At 38.3% G+C, this 11,210-nt stretch overlaps 1 protein-coding gene across 3 annotated transcripts; it reads left to right on the top strand.

Annotated features, from left to right (window-relative positions):
- Nucleotides 1-558: 558 nt before the first annotated feature.
- On the top strand, nucleotides 559-3,813 carry LOC121950634. Of its 3 annotated transcripts, none has more exons than XM_042496699.1 (7): nucleotides 559-774; nucleotides 934-1,024; nucleotides 1,132-1,449; nucleotides 1,566-1,853; nucleotides 1,949-2,230; nucleotides 2,843-2,957; nucleotides 3,128-3,813. In XM_042496699.1, the coding sequence occupies exons 2-7, from the start codon at nucleotides 952-954 to the stop codon at nucleotides 3,318-3,320; spliced, it is 1,269 nt and encodes a 422-aa protein (XP_042352633.1). In that variant the 5' UTR covers nucleotides 559-774; nucleotides 934-951; the 3' UTR covers nucleotides 3,321-3,813. The 3 variants fall into 3 exon arrangements, with proteins under 3 accessions (XP_042352633.1, XP_042352635.1, XP_042352634.1); XM_042496701.1 differs by having other exon boundaries at nucleotides 3,134-3,813; XM_042496700.1 differs by having other exon boundaries at nucleotides 1,135-1,449.
- The last annotated feature ends 7,397 nt before the right edge of the window (nucleotides 3,814-11,210 follow it).

Consider the following 11,210-nt stretch of genomic DNA (forward strand, 5'->3'; position numbering starts at 1 on the left):
GTATTTAAAAGTCAGTTCACACTTTTTCTAGTAATTCTCTCTTTGTATGATCGTTGCATTACAAAACTTAGTACTTCTCATCTTTTTAAGTTCTGTAAAAGCACACACACAGATGTTCCTCACAGACTCTATGAGAGTGTTTTTTCTCCCAGCCACATTGCCCCATCCTGTAACCACTGAGATGAGGACACATTATAAGTAAGGAAATACTGGTCGGCTAAAGTATATTCCTAAAATGTAGGACAGAAACAGAAACTTAAATCGACATTTTAGACACCAAATTACATTATATCGTTTGTGTAGCTTTCCACCAGAGATAGAGTGAAACCCTGTACACTTTTTTACAGTTTCTTGCTTTTCTTATTGTATTTCCATGTAATACTGTATTTCAAAAGTGAACAAGTGGACTTCCAATTGCTTACACTGCATAGTTTAATGCCTCATTTTTATCACAGCTTCTCCGACAGTCTGATGGCCATTCCTTTTTCTTCCTGTTTTGTGCAGCACCAACCTTATCTTTCCTGCAAAACACATCATAACCATTTCCTGATACGCTACTAAAAAATAGAAGGACTGCATGTTGATGAATTACAAAAGCTTTGGCTGTTTGTTTTGAACATTTATGGATTTGACTTCAGACTGCTTAAAACAAAAAAATTAAATCTTCATCCAACTGTTGAGAGAAAAAACAAAAAAAAGTAGAATCGAAGATCATGACATGAAACTGATGACATGACCAAACAGGAACAACCAGCAGTGCCAGCAATCTGAGGGGTGAGTGGAGACTGTACACTTTAATACTAAGACCTTGTGTATGTTTAAATAGTACAAATGTACTGTTTTAAAATAAAATATACTAAGGCAGAGGATATGTAATTGTTTATTAAGTGAAATATTTATCATTGATTAATAAATATTTAATTTGCTGCCCAGTTCCTCCAAAACACAGAGATGACGTTGCTCTACTCAGCGATTCTCTGCCTCTTTTTTAAAACCAGGATCTGCCAGCTACAGTGTGTCAAAGGTATGATCCGTTCTATATTAAACTACAGCAAATGTAAATGAATACATCCCATGTTGAATAGAATTTTGGAAATTGTAGTAATTTTGCATTTTGTTGTTTTGTTTTAGCAGAAACTCCTAATGACTCTGAGTTCTCAATCAATGTGACCACACACATTAAAGGCAAATCCGGTGACTGTATTTTAATCCCATATGAGCTGACCTTTCCAAAAAACAAAGTTACAGTTCCATATAGAAAGATTTGGTTCAGAGGAGATCCACAGAATACAGAAAGTATCGAAATTGTTGACAAAGTAGAATCTGGGACTAAAGACACTTTCAGGACAAAAGGCCTACCACGTGGAGAATATAAGTATGGCTTCAAACTGGAATGGGAATGTAATCAGACGTTTGTTTTTACAAAGAGAGTTCATATCTCAGTCTCTGGTAAGTAACAACTCAGTGATATTAACTGACCAGTTTATTTTGCGAGACTTAGATATACAGTATATCACGGTATATGTTGAATTGAAGTCTTTTATTTGGATCGTGTTTATTTTCAGCTGTACCCAAAAGACCAATTGTAAGGGCTTCTCCCATGGAGGAGGGACAACGTGCCATACTACGTTGTATCGCTCGTCCCTTATGTTTTAACAAAGCAACTATCCACTGGAAAAGGACAAAGGCTGCTCGACAGTCTTTATTTCGTGCTTATGATGAAAACAACATATTGCATCATAGAAATGTAGTACCCTTCACTCCTACAGCAGATGACCACAACACCAAAATCACATGTGTGGCAAACTATAGCCACAGTGTTTTTGAGACAACTGTCACCTTAAAAGTGAAATGTGAGTACGCTGCATGTTCCACTCACCTGCAACCCCTCTGAACAGATTAGGGTTTGTAGGTGTTAAAGGTTCACTGCTTTCTTTCTTTCTTTCAGTTTCTCCTAAAATCCAACAAACGTCTCAGTGCACGGTTGAAGGAAAGCTCGTGGTCTGTGTGTGCATCAGTCGGGGGAATCCCCTGCCACCGATCACCTGGCCTTCTCTCACAGACTTCTCAGTCACCAGCTCGAGCAGCATCCAGACAGTAAACAGCACCATCACCATGTCTGCTGCTGACTACCAAAACACCAGTGTCAAATGCATCAGCAGCAACAAAGTGGGCCGGGCCGAGATTGACATTCCAATTCAAAGCGATGCAAAGAAATTAAGACCCAAAAGTAGGTAGTTTGTCAAATCTTCTGTGCAAAAATCGATTATCATAAAATAAGTATTTTTCTTTAGTGTCATCACATGAAAATACGAATTGTTTTGTATTCGTTAGCTTAGAAGGAGCCGTTGATATCTACATAGGGAGCGGGGAGGTACAGAGATAGTTATGTTACACCATGTTCCTACAGTAGCCCAGAATGGACAAACCAAACCCTAGCACTAGATAGAGCCATTCACGTTTTTTATAAAGTGATACTGCAATGTTCAGTTTTTTTAACTGTTCATTTGTTTTGAAGAGGGAGAGACCTTCCCTAACTATTCACCTTTCTAGATCTTAAATTCTCAGAGACAAAAGGTTGGCACACTGATTTGTAATGTAAAACATTTGCATTCCGTGTTTTTAGTGGTTTAAATCAGTTCATTTTGGAGAGGAAGAGACCTCTGTGGATTATTCGGCTGCCAGTAAAAACCTCCCGAACAATGAACACTGAAGAAATTCTAACCAGGAGAAGTTTGAGCTGGTTGCAATTTGCACCATCACCACTAGATGCCATTTAATTCCTCTAAATCTTGCACACTCTTTCTTTAGCTCATTAAGTTCAAACTATGTATTCCTTTAGACGAGTTGGATGCAAATCACAAGTCTGATGCAAACCTTCCCTGGATAATCACTGCTGTGTCTTTAAGTCTGAACCTGGTCCTCCTAACCAGCCTGATCATCTGCACTAGCAAACGGTAAGAATTTTAAATTACTCTTTATATACTAAACATTATATACCAAACGTTAAAGCAAGCTGATAAATGAAGGTAAAGCTCCAAATGACATTTTATCTCAAAACAGATTAATACTTAAATGAGATAAATTAAATGAGATAATCATATTTTTACATTCTTTTCTTCCAAAGTTGCAGGGGTAAAAGTCAACACGGGGAACTTTGTGAAGAAATGAAGACTTATGCTACTCTGAATAAAGCAGATGTTGGGCAAGACTATAGTGTCATCTCTTCACAGACCAGGAGTGCATGCGGGGAACGTTCTGAGGTTGGCGTGAGTCACCGCCCATTGCCGCCCATTGCCGCCCATTATCCCAAACTGTGATTGGCCATCTACCCGGTCAGAGGCACAACTTTAGTTCATTTTTTATTGTATTGTCAATTTGAAATGTGTCCACACAGGTTTATTTATTTTTACTTTTGTTGGTACTTAACATGCATTTTTAATGCATTTTCTTTTGCATGTAGCCTACTTCTGGAGGTAAAATCAGTTTTGACGACTTAAAGAATAAAGTGCAGGAGCTTTATTTTTGGTGCCACTCTTTTGTGTTGTGATTGGTAAGTCTATTTATCTTTTACTGGCTATATACCCAGTCAAAGTGACCATATTTGGATGAGGGAGTGGGGCTATGGAAGAGCGAGGAGTGGATGTGACCCATAGAATGTGGCACAGCTTCTCACTTAGAGCGATACCGCCTTAAATTATGCATAACTTTCAGCCTTAACAAAATGTAAATGGGTAAGTTATATAAAAATGTACCAATTCACTAACAATTCACTTAATGTTGAAATTAGCTTTACAGACCAAAACTTTTTTCCCAGGCTATAAACATGTTTATTTCTGCAGTAAAGTTGGGCATTTTAAAATTGTTGTATCTGAGGATTGACTCACTTGTGAGCCTTGTGAAACTCCATCAAGATATTTATCTAGTCTGTTTTTCTGTGTTTTACCTTGGGAGTGCACAAGTCAATCTCGGACTGCTTACACTGCTTATTTATGTATTAAATTACCAAAAGCAAAATAGAGAAGTAAGTTAATAATTACTGAAGTTAATGAATTGAGCAACAGGTTGATGGGGTTGATCTTCTATATCTCAAGGCTGCATCTGAATTGTGAACAGTAATTCCTCCATCAGCCCAACTGTTATTACACATGTTATTCAATGTTTAACAGGAACGATCAAATATTATTTGGATTCTTGCTGCCATACTGTGTAGGTATTTTTTTTCACTGAAATAATTTGGTTTGCTTTTACTTTATCATTTTGAAAGAAGGTGGTTGGGGTTTTACTCAGTTCCTCTGCTTCACAGCAGCATGAAGGTCAGTCTATAGTTAACTCAGACAGTTAGGTTCCACTTCTTGTTTAATTTGAAATGATTTCATTCCAGAGCTTGTAACTGGTTGCCAAAAAGTGTTTCATACTGGGCAGAAAATAGAGATAATATGTATGCTTGCATTCTTTTCACTACAGTTTCTACAACAATCTGATGGACAGATCTTCCAAATGTTGCGTGTGTGCGTGTGTGTGTGTGTGTGTCATATCAAAGACAGAATGCACCGAAATAAAAAGATATAGGGTTTCCTCCAAATCACTTTATGACCACATCATTACCACTTCCCGGTACACCGTTTAAAACAACAGAACTACATGTTGAACTGCGCAGAGCTGCAAAGGCTTTTGCTGTTTGATGTTTTGTTTAGTTGTTAATTTGACTTCAGACTGCTGAAAACAAAAATAAAGTCATCATCCAACTGCTCAGCAAAAAAAGTTTAGATATTATAAATGTGCTATGACAAAATACAATGCACTATATAAAATGGTTTTATTGTGTAATATTTGCCATTTAGTAATATATATATTTAATTTGCTGCCCAGTTCCTCCAAAACACAAGGATGACTTTGATCTACTCGGTGATGATCTACCTCTTTTTTAAGGCCAGGATCTGCCAGCTTCATTGTGTCAACAGTAAGATGCATGGTACCTTAAACTACAGTAAATATAACCAAATACATCCCACACAGTAGAAGATTTTGGAAATTGTCATAACTGTAATTTTTCTTTATTTGTCAGAAACTGTGAATGACACGAGTTTTCAATCAATGTGACCACACACGTTGAAGCGGAATCTGGGGACTGTATTTCAATCCCATATGAATTTACTTTTCCGATAAACAAAGTTACAGTTCCATATAGAAAGATTTGGTTTAAAGGAGATCCAGAGAATATAACTGTAACTGTAAAGGCAGTTTTTTTTTTATACAGAATTTGAGACAAAAGACACATTAATCATAGATGGCCTACCACCTGGAGAATATGAGTATGGCTTCAACCTAGAATGGGAATGTTATCAGTTCATTTTTCCAAATAGGGTTCAGATTTCAGTAACTGGCGAGTAATACATTTTTTGGTGATTTGATGTTAGCTGATTCTTATATATAATAAAATATATATTACTATAAAGGTATATTAAAAATGCAACATTGTAGGCTTGATGCATACGATCCACTCACTCGCCCAAACAAAATGTTGGCAATGTACATTTCTGAGAACCACAAATATGTTGTATTAGCACATTGTATACTATCTATTTAAGTTTCTAACGTGAAATATTAAAGTTTTTTAAAAAAAAAAACAAGTAATATCTGAGCTGACTTTGTTATCTGGAGGTGTGGGGGATGGTGTGTAACCCAGATGAGAAACCTGCCAAGCTGAAGACAAATGGTCACAAATATTAAATAACAGCAATTAAATAGCAATTCTTTGTTATGTATCCAGCAACTTTTAGGGCACCAAACATTTTTTAGCAATCTTTTGCTGTTTTCCAATGGTCTTTAGTTCGCAAAAAGTGATTTTTTTTTTTTTACAGAGACATTGTTACTTTTATGGTCAGGATTGTGGTCGGGAAGCCGCTGCTTTGTGACTAAAAAGCAGCTGTGTTTTACTGAGACATCACTGCTTTTCCAGCTGGGACTCTGGCCTAAGAATGAGCGGTTGTTTTTTTACAGAGACAATGCTTTTCTCGCCAGGATTGTGGCCCGAAGAACATTTTTATTTTTTAACCAAAACAGCACTGCTTTTCCCCAAAATGAGGTATTCTAAGCCAAATCGTGATCTTTTTCTAATCATAACCAATGTTTTTTTTTTTGTGTCAAAACAACCACAAGTAAAACACAGCACTGTTAAAATCTCAAGTTTCAACAAATCTGATGCATAATAACATAAAAATGTAACTCACCTGTGGTTTGCAAAAACGTTTAGTGCCAACAAGTATTTTCTGGTAAATGGTTTGATGCACTATAACGAGAACTACACATGCCTTAAAGTTACAGTTCAACATTTTAGTCAATATGCAGTTACAACATGCAACTCCCCTACATACCACATATTTTTTTTACATTTTTTCGTTTGTGTACGGATCAAACAAATAAGTGACAATTGGTTAATTGATCAGCTGTGGTCAAATCTTGAAAGTTATAGTCAAGTTAGCTGTTTCATTCTAAATGATTCCAGTTCTGTTGTTTATGCACAACGTGTGAGTGGTATTGATCTTTTCATCTCACTCTTAAAAAGAAAGCAAATAAGTCATTTTTACCAAAATGTTGAACTATTTCTTTATACCTCTGACAACAAAACTCAATGACAAAAAAAGCTGTTCTGTAATAAGCTGTAATAATGTTGATTTCATATATTTTCAGCGTTAACCAGAAGACCAGATATTCAGACTTCTACCATGAAGGAGGGACAATATGACACAGTGAGATGTCGTGCTGCTGCAGTATGCTATAGCAAACCGAAATTCCACTGGGAATGGACAAAGGCTCATGGGCAGTCTATAGTGCTTCATGGTAATCCTTCAGTGACCCGACATATTGGCTGGCATCAGCCATTTACAGATATATTATACCTCACTCCTACAGCAGATGACCACAACACGAGCATCACATGTGTGGCAGATTATGGTCACAGTGTCGTCAACACGACTGTCACCTTAACTGTGAAATGTAAGTAGGCTGCAGCATTTGTTTGACTTGATACAAACAGTATTAATTTGAAATGGTTCCAGCCCATATTTGAATGTTTCTGTCTTTCAGTTTCTCCTAAAATCCAAACTGCTTCCCAGTGCACGGTTGAAGGAAAGCTTGTGGTCTGTGTGTGCATCAGTCGGGGGAATCCCCTGCCACCGATCACCTGGCCTTCTCTCACAGACTTCTCAGTCACCAGCTCGAGCAGCATCCAGACAGTAAACAGCACCATCACCATGTCTGCTGCTGACTACCAAAACACCAGTGTCAAATGCATCAGCAGAAATGAAGTAGGCCGGGCCGAGATTGACATTCCAATCCAGAACGACACAGAGAACTCAAAGCTGAAGCGTGAGTAGGCTGTCAGATCTGCACATCAGTGAATGCACCATTCAAACTAGTCTATCTGAGTTGTGGATTCTGGAGAAATAAAAAAAAAAAACTGCACTCAACTCCCATAGATTTATCAGATGGAAGCCAAAAGTCTGATGCAGCCCGTTCCTGGAGAATCGTTGCCAGTGTGTCTTTCAGTCTGAACGTGGTCCTGCTCACCAGCCTGATCGTCTGCACTTACAAATGGTGAGAACATAATGCTCTGGATGCAAACCATAATCCACAACCAACTCAACAATACGTTTAACATCAATTGTCTTGACAAGTTGATAATCTGAGGATGGCAACAATATATGTCTGAATCATTTTTAAGCTCTTAACCATCTGAAATTTTCCAATTATTATTTTTTCTGAAACTGCAGGGGAAAACATCTGCAGAAGAAAGTCTGTGAAGAGATGAACACTTATGCTTCCCTAAGCAAGGCAGATGCTGAGCAAGAGTACAGTGTTATTTCTCCACATCCCAGATGAATAATGGATGATATTCACCTATTAGATGTTGTTTCTGTTTTTATTGATCAATTATGTGTTGACATTTTGTATCATAAAACATTTGACTCACTGGTATACGTGTATTTAATTTAAATGTATAATTCCATGTTATTCTTTTCGTATTTTTTGGATAGGGCCAATAAATACTTAAGTTGGAAGCAGATCTAGCATATAAAAGTATGCATATTTCTTTGCTATTCAAATGTAGTTTGTACTTTCCTGCAACTTTTGTCTGTGTATACCATGTTATTAAAATTCTGAACTGTTCTAATATTGCACTGGTGTCATGTATGAAGTGAAGAATGCTGTAAGTAAACTAGCAAACAAGGCATTACTCACATCTCCTCTCTCTCTCCTAAGCCCCTTAAACAACCTTGGGCAAATGCACATTCTTCAAACAGCATTGTTTCTTATACACTAATTTATCTATTCTTATTTCATTGTCGCGCTGCCTGGAGCCATTTCCCTTAACCTCTCCTTGCACTTTCCTTTCTCTATCTGTTTATAAGACCACAAATGACATGGATGCACATCTGCATTTGTAGAACAGCCAACAGAGACGCACTGCCTCTGACATGACTTGTGATTGGCCAAAGTCTCTTGTAATGGGCTAAATTTTCTAAGTCCTGAATGTAGAGCCAAGAGGGGGTGCAGAAGTCTAGTGTTCGCTCTCATTTCTACCTAAATTACAATATGCTCAAAGTTTATTAAGGGATTTTTGATCAATGACACCAATAAATAAACAATTCTAAAAATAATTATTCCTTAGACTCATCTTTTTGGTAGAGTCAAGTGTCCGCCATACAGAATAATCATACATTAGAGTTTGCCTGTACATTAGCCTTCTTTGACATTTGAGATACTGGGCAAGCCTCCAGGATGGAATTTGCATTCCACTTTACAGATAGTTTCCTGTCTTGTTTTACAGAGAGACAGTTCTAAGAATTGTGAGAATAAAGTGTGACATTTTGTTTTAGATGTATGAAATTGTGTAACAGTGAATAACCTCCTGTTGATCACTTGGCACTAGAAGAGTGCAGAGGTTTGAGAGACGGTGGTTGAACTAAAAAAAATACAGCTGCACCGTCACCAAAGCCGATCAAAACACCTTAAACTGAAATGAAGAGGCAAAAGATCACTTACATGAGAAATGAGATGATATATAGCTTTTCAAAAGCTACCCTCTGTATCATGATTATTTGAGGTCACCAGCTGAACACATATCATTTTTACCAGTGTTTCCTCTAGGATTTTTTTCAGCAGCGGGGGCAGGCTCTCCGGGGAGCCGTGGCGGCGTAAACAAATGACGCTTTTTAAAGGCTGAATGTAAAAATAAAAAATAATAACAAAAATTCAACAATAAAATAATAAAAACAATAAATAATAATTTCTTGATGGGGCTGTAATCAGTGGCAAAGTTTGCACCCAGGCTCAGAACAATGGATTTTTCTTGGTTTTTTGTAGAACAGCTCTAAGGCGCTGTTGTACAGAAATTCCCCAAGAGGTGGCCCGTTGATGCTCAGCAGCATACATGCTGCAAGGTGATCCCCCTGCAGCCTGTTTCTCAAGTCAGTCTTCACCTACAAATAGAAACAATAATTTTTATTTATTTTTTTCAACCCATTTAGGGTCCCAGCCTGATAGCCTGTGTTTCCCTTTATGTTTTTCTCCTCTACTCTCATCTCTCTCTCCTGCACCATCACTTTGCTCTCCTGCTCCTTCACTCGGCACTCCCCCTCCTGTACTCTGCACTCCTTCACTTTGTTCCACTGCTCCTCCCTGTCTGTTACTTGTCTTATACGATTACATAAAACATTAACGTTAGATAACTCACGTCACATTTGATTACAAGTGTGAACATAATTTTTTACCTAACCATCATAATTTGAGTCAGTAAAAAGGCTAATGATACCTGACTAGCACCATCCTCATCAGGTGTCTTTCTCTTCTTTGAAAAATATTTGAACAAGCTCATCTGAAAATGCAGTCAGCAGTTACATCATGGCGTGTATATCGCTTAATGCTATCAATTAGTTTACTCACGTTAGCGACACTGAGTTGAGTTGGCACCGGGCCCAATTAACTTAAGCTACGTAACCTTAGCTGGCCATCAATATTTTGCGAATGTTTATTTAACTAATAAAATCTATTATAAGTTCTCTTAAGCTAATAAGTCTACCTTTTCTCCGGTAAGTTGCACGCTATTTTCAAGCCAACACTCCTCTGACTCTCCGACCTGATGCCTGGATGCGAGTAGCTAATTAACGTCAGCACCAATTAGTTCTGTTGGGGGGTGGGAGGGGGCGGTGGTATCTACCCCAAAGAGTAGATACGGAGCAAGATAGTTATCTGCCTCAGCACTTGCGACACCCAACGCAGTCTGTGACTGTGCTGTGATGCGGCGGTGGTGTATTTGCAATTTAAAAAAAAAAAAAAACAACCAAAAAAAAAACGACATTTGAAGGAGCGGCGGGTAGGATTTAGGAGTGGCGGCCCGCCACTCCTAAATCCTGTCAAATGAGTGTAGAGGAAACACTGTTTACATTTAAACAGTGTCAGTCTGTCTAACACAGCACCCGTCCTACCCTACTATACACCCACTGAGCTCAGTTATTCTGCACTTACAAAGGACTTTTTGCCTCATTTCATTCTCTTACAGTGGGATTAGAACCTTCCAGCAAAAAGGTGTTGCACACACACACACACACACACACACACACACACACACACACACACACAATCTCAATCTCTGTTTGAGCTGACAGTCAAACACGACTTTCAGTGTGCCAAGGTGTCCCTTGATGAAGACCTGGTTGTCCCAGAACGAAAGATGGCAGCTCTCAGAGGGCCCAGGGAACTTTCAGACACAGATAACCCGGCCTCAGAGATACTAAGACATCTAAAATTAGTGTTGTCAGAATGCTCCACGATAAGACGTTTGAGATTTCACACTGCATACTTTGTTACAAGTCCCACTGGTGCTCTGTGAGGACAGTGTGTGTGAGTGTGTGTGAGTATGCAAGAGAAACAACAACATACAGCAACTGAAAAGAGCGCAATATTGTGTGTGTTTCTGTTGTGTGTTTTTAGTGGCATGCACAAATCATGGTAATATGCATATAATTAGGGCTGCCCCTATAAATATGGACTTTCAAATTATCAGTCGGAGACCCCTTAGTCGACTGAGATTGCTTCAAGTTGAGCAGTCATTTCTTTTGTTTGCTTGCTATGCTAGTCCATGTGCTGTGCAGTGTGCTTCTGGGGACGTTCTGCTCTCCAGATTTTGTTGCGGAGTGAAGGCTCTT

The sequence above is a fragment of the Plectropomus leopardus genome, chromosome 11 (genome assembly GCF_008729295.1).
Source record: "Plectropomus leopardus isolate mb chromosome 11, YSFRI_Pleo_2.0, whole genome shotgun sequence".
NCBI lineage: Eukaryota > Metazoa > Chordata > Actinopteri > Perciformes > Serranidae > Plectropomus > Plectropomus leopardus.

Coding starts and splice junctions, on each gene's coding strand:
- LOC121950634 (XM_042496699.1), top strand. CDS start 952: ATGACGTTGCTCTACTCAGCGATTCTCTGCCTCTTTTTTAAAACCAGG. Junction 1,854..1,948: donor TGTCACCTTAAAAGTGAAAT/GTGAGTACGCTG, acceptor TCTTTCTTTCAG/TTTCTCCTAAAATCCAACAA. Junction 2,958..3,127: donor ATCATCTGCACTAGCAAACG/GTAAGAATTTTA, acceptor TTTCTTCCAAAG/TTGCAGGGGTAAAAGTCAAC.